The following is a 16,126-nucleotide window of genomic DNA, read 5'->3' on the forward strand; positions in this document are numbered from 1 at the left end:
GAACCATCTGTATCTATTTTTCTGTAATCCTGGGTCACAGAATGATCTGTTCTCTAATTTCCTCCACATTCATGGTTTAAACTTTTAGGCAGTCTCAAAGGGAATATTCATACCAGTTAATCATTGGTGTTTTATGGCGTGCTTGTTCCTGTTAGACCGCTATCTTAATAAGGGATATTTACTGCATCTAATTTGCTGATTCTCATGTCTGTTCCCCTGCTGTGAGCAAATGTTACCCATCTGGCACCGCTTCAAAAAACACAAGCACATGTACTGCATACTGCACTCGTCTCTCCTTCCCACTGAGGGATAAAAGCCCACATGTTGGAAGGGGTACAGTAAGTGCTTCCACCGATTGCTGTTAATGGAGAGGAAATGGAGAGCGATGAGCATTGATAAAAGAGAATATAGAAACTTACCAGAGAGTGTTTCTTCCGAGAGGAAAGGTCCAGTGTGGTATCGTACAAACTCTCTACGAAGTTACGTAGACACGGCACGTTTACCTCATTCTTCACAGTCTGGGGGGAAAAGCAATGATGCAGAGGTTAAGTACGACGCACCTAATATTCATGACTGTAAGATTCTTGTTATTCCCTTAAGATATAAACACTATTAATACAACAGTTAGTTCTGATCAAGTAATCTGATTGGATAACAGGCATTCCATGAGTGCGGACTTTTTGCTCTGTATCCCTCCGCCTCAGCCAGGTGTTCTGAATACTGTTAATTAACATTATAGCAGACTGTGTATGTCTACATTGATCAAGCTGGTACCTGTGAATCACACAGCAGACTCTCATTTCACTGGTTGATGATAAGTTAAAACAAATAGAAAAATCCACATGATAAAAACCAGCTGATCTGTGGTCACCTGTAGACACAGAGTGCAGGAGAATGTTTGGGTTGCTTGGCAACAAAAGTCCAGTTTCAGTTAAGCTGTGGAACTAGTTGACTTGGTGGAGCAAAAAGTTATCTGTTGTTTGCTACTATTTGTCGCTTGTGTAACTGTTGTATAAAAGCAATATTGCACTCGTGGTTGTGATGTTATACTGAATATCAGCGCGGCTGTGATTATCTGCGGAACTGGGCCTGTAGGACAACATAACTCCCTCTGATGTGATATTGCTTAAATATTCAGACTAGCAGACTTACTATACCATACAATGAAATATATTTTAATAAGTTCAAATAGGCTAGCATGGAACAATTTACAAGTGCTGTTTCTGCATATTTATATGCCTTTTAAAACATCGAAGTATTTCATGGGAACTTTAAAGACAAACAATAACTCCGATCTGACTCTGGCTTAAAACGAATTGAATAAAAACACACACAGTCATACTTTGAGCCATTAAATTAAGTGCACTTACAGCAGCAACAGGTACAAGTATTTCCACAAAGAGTCCGGCTAATGAGTGCTTAATGTCTTTATCCTTCACTTCCAAGAAGTACTGCGCACACTCCTAAACACATAAAGAGACAGAGAGTGAGAGACATAGAGAGAAAAACAATGTACGGACAGGGTTAATTAAGTTCACTTGTAAAAAAAATAAAAAAAATATCTGTTTTTTTTTCGGGGGAAGGACATGAGAAACATTCTTAAATGCAATTACCATCAAAGGGCTAATAAACCAGGCGGTTAACACCTTCTTACTTCATTGGGACTAAGTTAGCAGCAACTGCTTTATGACAGCACTGAAGATTACCTTGTAAACACTCCCCGAGCGTCTTAACAAGTTGTCGACATGTTAATAACAGGTGGGTTTACAGAATGATCTCTGCTCGGTCTACCTGCATGAACTGGAATGAGGCTTCAAAGTCTTCCACCGGGTACATTTTGATGCGGAAGAACTTGAGCCCCATGATGAGGCTGATGGTGGACTGGATGACGTAGGGGCTCTGCTCCTTCTGCCGCAGCTCCTTCAGCTCGGAGATGAACTTCTTCCTCACTCCTGGGAACCTGCGGAGGAAACAGAGACGTGGTGTGAATGTCTATTCGCTTAAGGTTTCGTTCATGTTTACATATGCTGAGTAGTACTGTGAATTAAATAAGTACAAGCAACAAGACTGTTTTTGCCTATATAGTGTTAAAGCATGCAAAGATAACTCCTCTATGCACCTGTTTACATGTACACATGGGTGTGTGCGCTTGTGTATGTACCCACTATCCAGATAGATCTTACCATCAGCGCTCTGCATGCCTATATTTAGAAAGGCATCTGGAGGGGTGATGTGGAGGGAATGTGAATGTGTGTGTGTGCACTTTGGGCGTCTACACATGCTTTTGCATGCTGCACGAGGGTTGCCACAGCAGTGAAGCAAGTGGAACAGCCATTAGATTTATGTTTAGTACTGAGTGTTTAAAGGAGATACACATAAACACTGTGATCCATAAACCAAGCAGGAAAAACAACACGGATATTGTCAAGAATAAAGTATGCGATCAGATTGTTTGTGTCTGTGTGTGATCGACCTTTTCATAGGCCTGTGTGTAAATAATGAAGAGCAAATAAATAACACTGAGAGGGGTGTTAGAAATCAACGAAGGAGCTTAATCAAGTGGAAAACCAATCATCCACATAAAGGAGGGTTTATGTTTGCTCCACTAGATCTCCAAGTATTGACTCTGATCCATTATTAGATCGATGACTGCGTTAAATGCTGGTGTTGCTCAGATAGCGTGTGTGTGTGTGCAGTGACTGAGCTATCCCCTGCACTTCCTCCATCACAGTAATAACCTCCTGGAAAACGGGAACAGTTCTCATCTCTCATCACCCACAACATTAAACAGACGGACGACCATCATCCAGATAGTCATTATCCTCAGTCGCGTCATCACACACTCACACACACACGTGCACACACACACACACACACACACACACACACACACACAGACTGTGAGTACACACGGCATGGCAGGCATTTGTTCCCGTTACTCCTTCGTACCCAAGACAAACGGATGCTGTTTGTAATTGTGTTTCTACTGGAAATGAGGTCAAGAGGAGGACAGGTAGCTACTGTAACTACAAATGTAATGTTCCAGCACGTTACAAATCCGCCCACAGCTGCAACATGACCTGGATTAGGAAATTCAATTAACCTGAATAACATGAGGGATTTTACTCTAAACTGCAGCCATAAATAAATTATTATTATTTCACATTTAAAATTGAATACTAGATATTTAAGCGATTGCCATTCCCGCCTTGTGAATAGCAGCACAAGAACAAGGGCAGTTATCGCATTGTGAATGACACTATATCTTTAATGTAACAGACAGAGATTTAATGGGCTTTTCACTTGTGTGGGTATGTGGGAATAGTAGATTATCTCTTCAATACAAGAAATGTATACAAGAAACAATCCACACTGGTTGATAAATGTAGGGGGGACTTCACTAAGGATTGCGCAGCTTTTGCGCTCACGAAACCTGCTTCATTCTTGAAGCACACGCAGAGGGTTGAATGCACCCCAAAGTGCGCTGCAGAGCAAACAGCGTCTCTGTGCTCCGGTGCCATTTGTACATTATTATGCAATTGGCGCAAATAGCGCAGTATTATAAGGGCTGTCACGCTCTGAGTTTCCACTGATCATGACAACAATTCCACTTTTTGTGTGATCAAAAAATGTGTTTGTCTGTTAATATAATCTGTTAATAACATATTGTCATTATTATCATAATTGGGAGAACAATCAGTCTGGGGCTGTGCGAGGCTCAAACCCGGCACATGGGTACACTCTGACGACATGTGTGACGGGGATTATTATATGGACGAGCTGCTGTTGCGCCCTGTTTATAAATGCTGCGTTACAGTTAAATAGCAAACACCTGTCGAGTCTGGACTTTACAATAAACTGTTAAAAGAGCTGCCCTCTCCTCTCCCTGCTCATCATCGATCTGTGCTTGGAGTTGAGATCTGTCACTGTGCGCTCGACTACTGCCTGAGAGCGCAGCACCGCGCAGCAGAGAGTGGAGGTGCAGAGAGCTTCTCTACACAATCAGACACAAAACAAGAGCAAACTGCACGGATCTGCAAAGCTTTATGGGCGTGTTTGCGCTTGAACATCATCAGTGCAATTTGCTTTGTGAATCGGACCTTGAGACGGAGCAGATAGCGAGTGCAAATGATGCCCAACTTATGGTGCTACCAGCGGCTGCCATTCATTCTTAGTGAATTCCCCCCTTAATGTCCACAAACACAATTAACTCCCTGTCGATATACAAACACATGTGTATGCGTACACAAATAGTATAAACATTAATTTGCTCAATGAGTATAAGTCGGTACCTGGACTGAGCTACGACTCCCACTACTTCAGCATAGAGGTCGGCCACTATGTGCATGTTTCCAGTGTTGGGTCCCAGATACCTGCACAGAAAACACAAACATTATAACAAACAATGTAAAGTTCTAAAACACACATTTGTTAGAGCTGCACTTGCATACATGGATCTCATATGTGGATTTAAATATTTTACAGTTAAAGTTTGTGCATACCCCTCCTTGTATTTGAAGTGTTTGAAAGCCAGGTTGATAACTTCTTGGATGAGTCCATCCAGGAGAGGATGGAGGGGGATCTGGATGAAAAGAAAGAGTTGTCATTCTATTAGAGAGCTTGGTGTGCATTATTTGCTTGAATCCCTGACATCAATACTATGCAAATCAACCTTTGTGTTTGTTTAATTTAGTCACGATTTCACATCACTGAATAGGGAAAGAATGCATCTGACATCTAACATCAGGTAGTTCTAATCAAAGCAGAACAGGTTGAATATGCATGTGATTGTTGAACCCTGTTACAGTAATATGCAGAGATAAAGATAAACAGGACTTTCAAAGTGTCTCTGTTTACAGGGATGGATTATAAATCTAACTGAAGAAGAAGAATTGATCACACTGAGACTCACCTGCTTTAAAACTTCGATAAGCACAAGAGAAAAGATGAAGTCTATGGCCAGATCCCTCCGCTCCAATAAGTAGTCCTTCTGTTGCTCGTCACTGAGATGGACAAACAGTCATAGAGGAACAAAGACAGAGACATTTTTTGTCACATTCAATGTAACCAAACAACACGCTCCTGTTCATCCCAGTTTACAATTGTTTGTGCGCTGTTGGTGTCGTCTCACTTTTTCGACTTGGTGTTGGCCCTGGGTCGATACTCGTGGGACTCGTCCTCCAGGCCGTTCTGCCTCTTGTACCAGTCGAACAGTGTTTTCAGGATGGAGGGCAGGCAGTACTCTGCTAGAGAACTCATAGAGCTGATCAACTGAAGGCGAGCAGAGAGAGAGGAGAGGGAAAGGTTAATCCCTTCCCCAAAATAAGGCAATGTTACAGCACAATTTGGATGTTTTAGAAAAAAAGGGGGGCCAGCTCATATTGTTAATGATGTGTCCATGTCAGGTACACATACCTGGTCGAACTGTGGGTCCTCTCCTCGCTGCAGAGATTTGTTAAGTGGCTTCTCCTGAGAGATAAGAACAGACAGAGGGGAAACAGTTATGTCAGGGAGAAGATGAAACTTTGATACAGGAAAGTTAAAATGCCTAAAAAGTGTAACAAAAACTCAGACAGACCACTGTTGTTGTAGCTGTAGCTGCCCCTTAGACGCTTCAGAGGTTAACACAATAGAAGTGTGGTCTAATATACTGTAGCTCTGTGCAGTGCCTGCAAAGCCAATAGGCCTTAACAGTTGAAAAATGAGCAATGGCTGCAAAGAGGCTACACAGCGAGAAGCAATCTATAAAAACGAGTTAGTTCTAAAAAATATATGAGGTGCAAACATTCAGGGTTCAAATTTAGGGCAGAAGAGTCTGTCTGGTTTGCACCATGTTATTATAACAAAACAAGGCCTGCATGCACTGTTAACACAGAAATTAAATATATTGTACGTCCATTAGGACTTCTATAAATAAGGGTATATCATACTGTATATAAGCCAGGATGCTGAGGATATACTGTTGAATAGCCTGCACCTGATCGAGGTGGGCTGAGACAAAGAGACACACCAGATATCGATGCAAAGTCACTTACCAGTGGTTCAGCCATGATGATGCGAATCTTGCGTTCAGAGAGCAACGTGAAGTTGGCAAACAGGCTTTTGAGGACGAACTCGCCCGGCTTACTCTCGGGGTCCACGTTGACAGGCGCCATGACGACAGGACCCTTCCTCTCTCCCAAGGTTCCTGTGACTGGCGGGAGGGGGGGCTTCAGTCCCACTGGAGAGGCTGCGGAGAGGCAGGACAGAAGCCGGTCAGATACTGTAGCCTTATCTCAGACAAAATCGACCGTGCACCCCAAAATTCCCCGAAGTCAATCCTTTTGTTCTTCTGTAGGTCTTAAATCTATTTAGGGGATAATCATGCGTTATGTTTTGGAACTACAGATCCCATAATTTGGGATTCTGGGGGATGTAAACATGAAGTGTAATGTTGGTATGAACTCAAAGCCTTGCAAACTGGCACTTTTAAAGTATGCCAGATTATCTATCAGTGTTTCTGTTTGCGGTGTATGCACGGACGTACAGACAACACTCACAGGATTACGCTGGCACTGACAAAAGTTAAAACATGACGGTTCTCGTGCAAGTTCTAGGTTCATGAGAGAATCGATCATTTCTAATCGGAATAATGATTTTTATTTAAAATCCGAGTCCCCAGAAAGTGTAAGTCACACCCTTTGCATGTGGCTACAGTTAGGACTTCAAGAAGGACGAAGATTTTTGAAGCAATTTGCAGCAATCAGGTGCTCGCGTTCTGAATAACCTTGATTGCCTCCATGAACTACAGCCACTGCTGCAGCACAAACTGACCGTGATGCTAAGCAGACAAATGAACAGGCCAATCCACAGTTTGAAAACCTTAAGTCCGAGGTCATGCGCTGACACTTCCTATACTTTTCTCACAAACAGTCTTCAACTAGTTCTACAACCATGTTATCTCCATGCATGTAGGGAAACAGCTGAGACACAAACACTCATAAACCTCATGTCTGAATGACATCACTACATTATGTATTTTTTTAAAGATCTCCTCAGCCCAGACTCCATAACTCATTTATGTGAAAGGTAGACTTTCTAGGCACACACAGGCTGGGCCGACCATGTTTTCATTTCTCCCCTCTGATTACATCATAAGGGGAAACGGTACTATTAAATCTTGTAAGACGTAATGATAAACAGACAGGGGAGAAGATAGACAGGGAGTGGATGGGTTTTAGAAGGGGGTTTGAGTGAGTGTTGTCTGACAGACAGATACATGTAAGGAGGGAGATGGCATTTCCTGTCCCGTGTCTCAAAGAATAAAGCACATTTCCACAGAGTCAGTGACCAATTTAAGAGCTTGTGGAAAACAGAAAAGCAACATACTCTTGCACTATGGTCTTTTGTTACTTACAGTGAATCATAGGTCAACCAAAGCAGGCGCAGAAACAACCCAAACACACCGAAACACGCTCTAAGTCGAGTATTAGCGACGAACATCCTGAGTAACACAAGGTCCGTAAATTATTTTTTCCCACAAGGTGAAACAAAGCAATAATTCACTTCGAGCTTTCCCCAGAAGTGGCTGGTCTGTGCGAGCCAACAACCCCGTCAAGTCTGGCTGACCTTTCCTGACCAGGTGACCTGACCTCACTGGAGGGGTGAGATGTAAATACTAATTCCCCGACCGGACAGGCCTCCAGGCCTCGTCAACAGCAACCTGTTTGTGTGAAACCCGAGCACTCAAATGATGCAAACATGGCGTGCACATGAACACACACCCCTGCACGCTTACCCAGGCCCTTGATGAAGCTGATGACACTAGCCCTGCTCCATTTAGTTGGCACTTCCATGGTGCAGACAGGCACACAGAGGGACAAGGATACAGAGGGCAGAAGTGGGTAATAAGGGCAAAAACAGAGGGATGGAGGATGGTTGGGACACTAGGAGAGGGTAGGAGGGGTGGCTACAAAGTTTGAAATTTAGCTCCCATGATTGACAAGTAAAAGCAATTCCCTTGCAGGAGATTAGCGGCACAGAAGTTTGTCTTTAATATCCAACCATTTCACCATGACTGTAACAACAGACATCTGAGTAATGTCTGGCTGAGGCACGGGGTTTTAACCGAAGCTAAAAGTGTGAAGCTCCATCCTTCAGAAAATGATTGGCAGGTAAAGTGAAAGGAGTGTGCCTGGGGCGAGAAAGAAAACTCTCATGACAGCTGTATCCCACATTTAATCCAAAAGAAAGAGGAAGAATATGCCGTTTCCACAGACCGGAGGAGCCATAGCCGGGGTAAAGCTGCCCGAGTGAAGACGCCTCAGAGCTGCGAGTGCTTCAATCACAGAGGAAGAGATGCTGTCAAAGTGTCTCCTCAAAGTAACAGAAGAGGGAAAAGTGAAGTCTACAAAAAGGGGGTGAGAAATATTCCACTGCACGGCTCCAGCAGAGGTTTATGTGGCTCAGACGCAGCATAGGGCCCCATGCTTGCAAGCTATATGAGCCCTTAGACCAACTATCGGTTTCTACTTCAGCTTCTGCTCCGCCTCCGGTCTGCCATCACTTCTCCGTCCTGCAGCTTCTTGGATTCCTTGCATTTGGAAGTTGCATGGAGATGAAGTGATTCTCTCAGTGGCGGTTTTTGCGGCTTGTCCTTTAGTTGTCAGAAGCAGTTAAGTAAAGTCTGCTCCTTGTGGAGATCTGACCAGAGGAGTTGGGTTTGGAATTTCAACACTGCCCCGAGAGAGAGGCGAGGGGAGGAGGGAGGCGCTATATATAGACCACTGGAGGTCACTCTCTTACATACCCACCACTCCCACTGACCCCTACTCACACACAAGTGCACACACATTCAAACGCAGACACAAACACGCGCACAAAAACGCACACATGTACGCGAGCAAGTTTTCCTGGGAGGAATAACGTGGTTAAACTACAAAGCAAATTGCCTTGATTCAATTAAGCAAAGGCTCACTGTAAACAGAGATATGTTACAGCTTCTCAGCGACATGAATTAAACGTGTGTGAGAGAATGTGTACATGCATGTGTGTGTGTGTGAGCCTTAAGCATGTCTGTAAGGGAGAGAGGGAGACGAGAGAAGGAAGACATAACGACGTGCAATAGAGCTGTCGATAAAGCGCACCAGAGCGCTTCCTTGGACCCCGTGCGACGTTTGCATGACTCAGCATTGTAAGTGATGAGTCAGCAGAAATCGGTCACGTCTAGTCAATAGATGTATACCTTGGTTTAATCACATCGAGCCTTAAAAGGCTTAGTTAATATACTGTGTGAGTAAGACTGAGACACAGAAAGAAAGAAGCACGGAGAGGCGGAAGACAATATGTTGAGGAGACTGAGATATAAAAGAGGCAGCAGAGTTAGTGAGAGGAGAACATACAGAATAAAGTGTAAATGATCAGTCGACAAATTGATTGGTTGACAGAAAATGAATCAGCAAAATTTGATACATTTTTGACTGCAAAAAAGAGCTTCTAAAATGTGCGGATTTGATCATTAAACATGATACAAAACTAGCAATAGTTAGATCTGGCTGATTGAGGCATTATTGCACTACTTCTTCGACAAATCAATTAAAGGAGCAATCCGCCCCTGGTAAAAGCCACTGTCAGTCAAAGCTGGTGTTCTCTGTAATCGATAGAAGCAAAAATATTTGAAATTGGCGCCATAGCTGTGGAGAAAGTTGTACAAACAGCTCGTCGTTTTTCCCATTCTACATTCCTACAACACCCAGCATGCATTGGGGCCCTCCCTCTGAACGGAACGGCCCAGCGAGAGACACCGGAGTGAAATACTACTATCGCTCAGGCAATGGCTCAGAGCGGTGCAGAATCTGATATATGACGAGAATATACCGGTGGATCGTCTACAAAATCTTGGTGTCTGAAGTCAAACCTGACAAAAGATTAACATCGTAGGCGGGCGTCCTAGATTAAGGAAGTGTAGTTTAGCAAGCTCCCTGGCCTCCGCCAGATGACGCGTTTTACGTCGTCTGGCGGGGGTTTTCCAGAGCCCATTGGAGAAGTGGATAGCGTCCTCCAAAGGCACAGAGTGAAATTGCATTTTTTCCCCTACCATAATGGCATCAGCTCCCTAAAATAGCATGATAGGACTGAGGTGGAAACTGACCCTTTAAAGGACAAGTCATAATTCGTTGCAGGACTAGTAAAGACACACCTTTGAACTAGTTTCAGGTTAACCTTCATCCATCACATTAACAAACGAGCATAGTGAAGCCATGAATCATGTGTTTTAAAGCAGAGTGAATAACACACGTGCACACTCTGTGATGCATCCAGACCGCAGCTATCAAACACAAGTCCTTATTTAGAGGTCAAATCAAAGGCCAATATCTTAACTTGGACTTGTTCGCAACAAATTTCCTCGGCTTGTAAAAAAGATAATTACCTCCAGTTCTGCTTGTACATTTTGTTGGCTGTGTTCGAGTGGATTGCGATGAGTCACTTTTAAGAGCACAGACAATTACCAAACCGACTGCTTTCGACAAGACCTAGCAGAACCAAACCTGTATGCTTTTCAGAGGAGGCAGCTGACTAACTCGCAACGCATGTGATTAATGTATTCTGTCTTTTTCGCTGTGTTGCTGATGGTTGTTGATTTTAGCTCGCTGGTCTTTTTGTCGGTTACTTATGAGAGCTTTAAGTGCAACAAAGGCAAAGCTGTGTGATCGCAAACACAAGTGGAGAGTTTGACATAAAGCTGAAGATATTTTTCATCAATTATTATACATAACATTTACAGGCCTCTTCTTCACATGTGCTTTCAGGTGTCAACAAACCATTTAGAGCGTAATGAGAGTATAATAACTTGGAATTAGCTAGCAGGTTACTTTACTGTGCTAACATTGTAAAAGTGTGGTAATCCCTTTGTTTACATTTGGATTCAGGACTGTTCTGTTAAACATGAGTGTGTTGTTACAGTTGATACAGGCCTGCACACGATTGATTCAGTCACGCTGGTATGAGATGGAACAAGTTCAACCTGATGAGGTCACTTATTTCTCTATTTATCTAACCTCATTGTCGACTTTTAGCCTCCTGACTGCCGTCTTTATTTATGACCTTGAAGCAGACAAACCTACACGGCTGTCCTATAGTGTGGAAACACATACCCCATCTCATCATGGTACTGGGGTGGTTTTTATTACCTTATCATAAACGGCAGAGGAAGAACCATCAACACATCCGTCCTCTGTAGCTTTTATATCATCATAACCCCTGCTGACAGTAACCTTCAGCTCATACCCAACATATGAGCTCCACACAGCTGCCCTCCACACACCTAATAGTTGCTATATATCTAATTAAAAGGGCACGCACAACACCAACACTTTTTAGCAATAGAGTGCATAGCAAGGCTTTTGTTTAACGCTTTACATCCATGCATACCTGCACAAAACGAGAGCTAACACAGGCAGCGCTCAGTCAATAAATGAAAGCACAGAGGTTTAACAACAAGAGATTCTGCTGGCTCATCTCGGCATCCTCTACTGTATATCAATAAGAAAAACATTGATGCTACAGTAAGCTATATGGTGCATTTTGATGGCTATGTTACAGTCCCCAGTGGTGAAATAAAGACGGATGTGGACGTCTCAGTTTACAGAGCCCGTTGCTGAATGTGGGGGAAAGTACAGTTTGTCCAGCTGGTGATGGTCGGTTGATGCTGCTCCTGGACGTTCATCCCAGACTTCCTCTGAGTGACTTACAGTAGCTCTACCTTCTGTTTGGTAAACACTGACTCACCGGTTGAGCAGCTGATTTGATTCTTTCAGACTGTAAACAGCACAAGGTAGAGTTGAAGGGTGATAACAAATCTAAACACGCAGACCTCGAATGTTAAGTTTCAGCGCTGGGTGCAAAGATTGTAAGAGAAGTAAAAGAGCGACTTTTTGTCTTGCTGAGTAATGTTCTGTATTATTCATATAGAAAACTGCTGAGGAAGCAGATTTACCCTCATCTAACCCCTGAAGCAGGTCTCTCTCCCTCCATCTCAACCCCTGGTCTTCCATTATTCCATTACGTAACATCGCCAAATATTGACAGTGAGGATCATGCTGCATGCTGCCTGATTTTCAGCCTTCTGCACTCCCAACACACACACATACACACAGAAACAAAATACGGGCAGTCTTCACATCACAGGTTCTACTGGCGACTAGTTGGTCTGTTAGGAAGGCACACAGCGTCACGCATTTGTTTGGCATACCGGCGACAACCATCGTGATGTGTTAGCTGTACTCACTCCCTCCTAAGGACTTGAGCAGAGACTTGATGCTGATGTCAAAGAAGCCCGAATCCTGCTGGCTGGTCGCCATGGCTGCAGAGGCTATGTCGCCACGGTGACAGACAGCAGAGGGGGGACAGGACGGCAGGATGAGGCGTTGCGGACAGAGCAAGTGAGAGAAAGAGCGGCGCGCGAGCGGTCCGAGAGAGAGAGAGAGAGAGAGAAGGACTGGGAGAGAAGGAGAGAGGGATGCGGGTGGGCAGCCAGCGATGCGGATGTTGCGGCTGTCTGCTGCTGAGTGTGTGTTTGTTTGTGTGAGCGCGCGTGCACAAGGAAGAATGTGTGAGTGTTAAAGAGAAAGGAAAAGAGAGCGGTAGTCAGCCTTGCCTGCGCGCTGTGTTGCTATCTTGCTGGCTAACACCCCCCATCCCCTCTCTGTTTTGCTCTCTCAGGACAGTGATACACAGATGTTGGTAGACGCAAGCAGCCAATCCTCTTAGAGGAAAGACAGAGAGAGAGAGAGGGGGGAGGAGAGAGAGGGAGGGAGAGAGAGAGAGAAAAACATACAGTAGATAGCACCGCACGGGAGGATAGCAGAATACAGAGGGAGGGTAGATTGGTTAAATGAAGAGACATTAGAAGGAGGGAGACATTAAGATGAAAGAGACAAAGAGCGGTGATGGTGTTGTTCTGTCTCGCAATAAGTGCTGAGCGAGCATGTTGTGAGCCCGCCTCTCCAATGAGAGCGAAGAGATGCACCGATAGGCAGTCAGCACTAATGAATAGCCGAGAATAACAACTGGTCAATGGCATCGCGTGTCCAGTTCTATACTGCACATGTACTACCAACAGAGATGTGAGGACTCAGTGTGGGAGGCATGTTCACTATTAGAAGGTTGGTTTGAGTGGCGGTTGTCCTTCCACGCAATGCACAACACACATCCTCCCTATCTACTATGAAGTGCACAATAATAAGTGTTCAGTGTCTCAGTGTGAAATTTAAGCATTTAATTTCAGTATTTAGTCCACATGCTAAAATTCAGCGGTAAAATGCTCATCTAAGTGGACTTCAGTTATTACGGCAATAAATCACAGCGACACAGCCCGACAAGCAGCTGCCTTGTTTTTGCCTCCTAGGCTAAACACAAATTGTCCTTCCTTCTTAAGGAAGATTATCAAGGCCATATGCAGCTTGTGAAGAAGACCTGCAGACACTACTCAAGGCTAAAAAAAACCGCTGGACTCTTTTGCATAGTCCGGTAAAAAATATCAGTTAGCTGCATTTATTTTTTACGTTTAATTCTTCTAAAAAAGATCATCAATCAGAAATAATGCAGCTTAAAAAATGCTCCTTGTGGATAGGAAATCAGTATTGTTTTTTATTAAGAGGATTTAATAAGTTGTAGTTCATTATGTGCTTGCAGATATGAATCTATACAAATAAAGAAAACAATATTTATATAAGATGTATATATAGGTTCTTCAGAAGACTTTAACATTCCCATAACACAATGTGCCATGGTTTATAGATGTAATATTGTAATATTGTGTAACTCCACACCTGCCAATTATGACACAAAATTACTATGATTGATCATTATACAGTTAGCTATTAAGCCTTTGTAATAAAGGGAGCAGGGGTCTCAGGCACAGCCATTTTTGCAGCTCGAAAAAACAAACACAAAACAAACAAAAGAGTTTCATGTGAAAAATGGAGACAAAAAGCTAAGAGAGAGCAACAGTGGATCCCAGGACAGACATGAAACCTTGTGTACGTAAAAGACTGACATATGATAACAGTATGTCCAAATTAGGCAGCAGCAATTACACATACATGTACTTTAGATTCTAAAGTACAAGAATCAAAGACTGTTTGATCCTGTGCCAAAGGCAGTCCATCCAAGATAATCAGCAGGCAGTTTGGAGACATGAGAGCGCTTGACGCTCTCGTACACAGAGAACGACCGTAACAAACTGACAGGAACCAAAAGCTTCCACCTGGTTTGTGTCTGTTGTACCAACCTGCTACTTTTTAAGTGTGAGAGGTTGAATCTGGCAGAGAAAACCTGAGCAGTGTCGGAGAATGGAAACCTTGTCCATTTTATTTAAGTGTCTTTCATGCACTACTACTACTGCTTTCTATGAACTAAGTATTAAAGATAAATATTTCTAGACCTACTTAAGGATGCACGATATTATCGGCACGTTATCGGTATCGGCCGATATCGGCTTAAAAATGACATACACCAACACGCCGATATAACTAACCGATAAAATAATGGGCTGCTGCATACTTGATTAAATGCCCGACCTCGGCGCAATGTCCACGGCGCGAAGAAGACCTGCGCGGCGCAGCGTGATGACGTCACGTGTGTCTCCCTGCAGCATGAGAGAGTTAGAAGCCAAAATGTCCGTGGTGTGGAAGTTTTTCAAAGTGTCTGAAATAGATCGCAAAACTGCTGTTTGCACTGACTGCTCAGCTTCGGATGCGAGGAGGAGCCAAGGCAAAGTCTTTCAACACTACAAGTTGATTAACCATCTCAAGACCCGTCACCCCGACCGTTGTAACAAATGTGATAAGAGTATCACCATCATACTGTACGCTAATTCCAATACAGAAGAGAGTTGATGATCTCTGCAATTAGGTGTGCGGGAAAAAAATATCGGTATCGGTAATCGGCTAAATGAGTTGTAAAATATCGGCATATCGGATTACGTGCATCCCTAGAAAGGATGTTTAAAACAACTGAATATAAAAACACAAACACACTGTGTACTATAAACACACTGATATAATTTCCAATATCGGGTTTTATTATGTTCATTATCATGTGCAAAACTACCCTTTATTATTAGTACCATGTGCAATATTACTTTAACTAATCTTGTGCAATATTACTTTTTTTAAAATGATCATGTTTCTTTATATTCATCATCTTGTGCAATATTTTGAATACTACTGTCTCCACTGGCCTGGATAATTGATCAGTCTAGCTTTTGCCAGTACATAGACGCTGATGATTCAGGTGATGTCCTGACATCATTCACACATTGTACAGTGATGCTGCCCGACCAATTAACTTGTTTGTATCACTTACAGTAATTCCTGTACAATGGTAATCTTCTGGCAGCCTGCTCGGCTAAATTAGCTGCTCACCAATTAAACACGTGGTTTGTATTCATCTCAGGCGTTGGATGTACGACGCTGGATGTTTTGCAGATATACTTTTCAAGCAATTGAAAATTAATGCTGCCACATGAATTTCAGTGAAATATAGGGAGCATAATTCTCTGTGTCTTTACAGCAGGCCATCTGCTGTCTTGAGTTGTGTAAAGTCAAAGAGTAGATAGTTACTGGGTTTGCTTGATGAAATATCCCTTTTCAACCCAACCCAGTTTAAATTGTTTCTTCCCCTCTTAAGTAACTCAATAAAGCGCTTTCCTAGCGGCGGATATTTACCTTTATCCCTGCTGCAGTTTTTTTCTTAATAAATCCATTTAAAGAATTAGAGCACAGTTTCTGAATATTCTTTGGTCTGTCCGAGCACAGAGGTATGATGGCCATCGCGGCAATGACGCTACGGTTCGATGAGTTAGAGTGGAAGTACAAGTGGATAATTAGGGTCATCATGTAATTCCCTGGATGGACTGCGGAAGTGCCACAGGACATGGGAACGGGCGAGGGAGGGAGAGCTCAGGCTGTAGAGGGGGAGGGTGTGGGGGGGAAACAAGGTGCATAAGATACAGTATCATGCAAAAAAGCTGCAGCTCACAGGAGAGCTGCCGAGCACAGGATGGCCTGGTTCACATTAACAGACAATTACAGTTTAATCTCAGAGGAGGAGAAATATAGCAGAGAACCTCTGCAGGCCTATTCTT

At 43.3% G+C, this 16,126-nt stretch overlaps 1 protein-coding gene across 1 annotated transcript in view; it reads right to left on the reverse strand.

The window, feature by feature from the left end:
- The window catches only part of fryb (furry homolog b (Drosophila)), a 43,925-nt gene extending 31,593 nt beyond the window's left edge, over window positions 1-12,332 (reverse strand). Inside the window, exons 1-10 of the mRNA XM_069672152.1 lie at window positions 12,266-12,332; window positions 6,036-6,229; window positions 5,416-5,469; window positions 5,132-5,271; window positions 4,913-5,003; window positions 4,503-4,582; window positions 4,293-4,373; window positions 1,792-1,960; window positions 1,371-1,463; window positions 420-518 (exon numbers count right to left, since the gene is read on the reverse strand). Of these exons, the coding sequence (XP_069528253.1) occupies window positions 420-518; window positions 1,371-1,463; window positions 1,792-1,960; window positions 4,293-4,373; window positions 4,503-4,582; window positions 4,913-5,003; window positions 5,132-5,271; window positions 5,416-5,469; window positions 6,036-6,155 (927 nt within the window). The 5' untranslated portion in view covers window positions 6,156-6,229; window positions 12,266-12,332. The remainder of the gene's footprint in view (window positions 1-419; window positions 519-1,370; window positions 1,464-1,791; window positions 1,961-4,292; window positions 4,374-4,502; window positions 4,583-4,912; window positions 5,004-5,131; window positions 5,272-5,415; window positions 5,470-6,035; window positions 6,230-12,265) is intronic.
- Window positions 12,333-16,126: the final 3,794 nt, after the last annotated feature.

This window comes from Semicossyphus pulcher, unplaced genomic scaffold (assembly GCF_022749685.1).
Source record: "Semicossyphus pulcher isolate SPU_LCO1_2020_fin unplaced genomic scaffold, fSemPul1.0.p SCAF_10, whole genome shotgun sequence".
NCBI classification, from domain to species: Eukaryota; Metazoa; Chordata; class Actinopteri; order Labriformes; family Labridae; genus Semicossyphus; species Semicossyphus pulcher.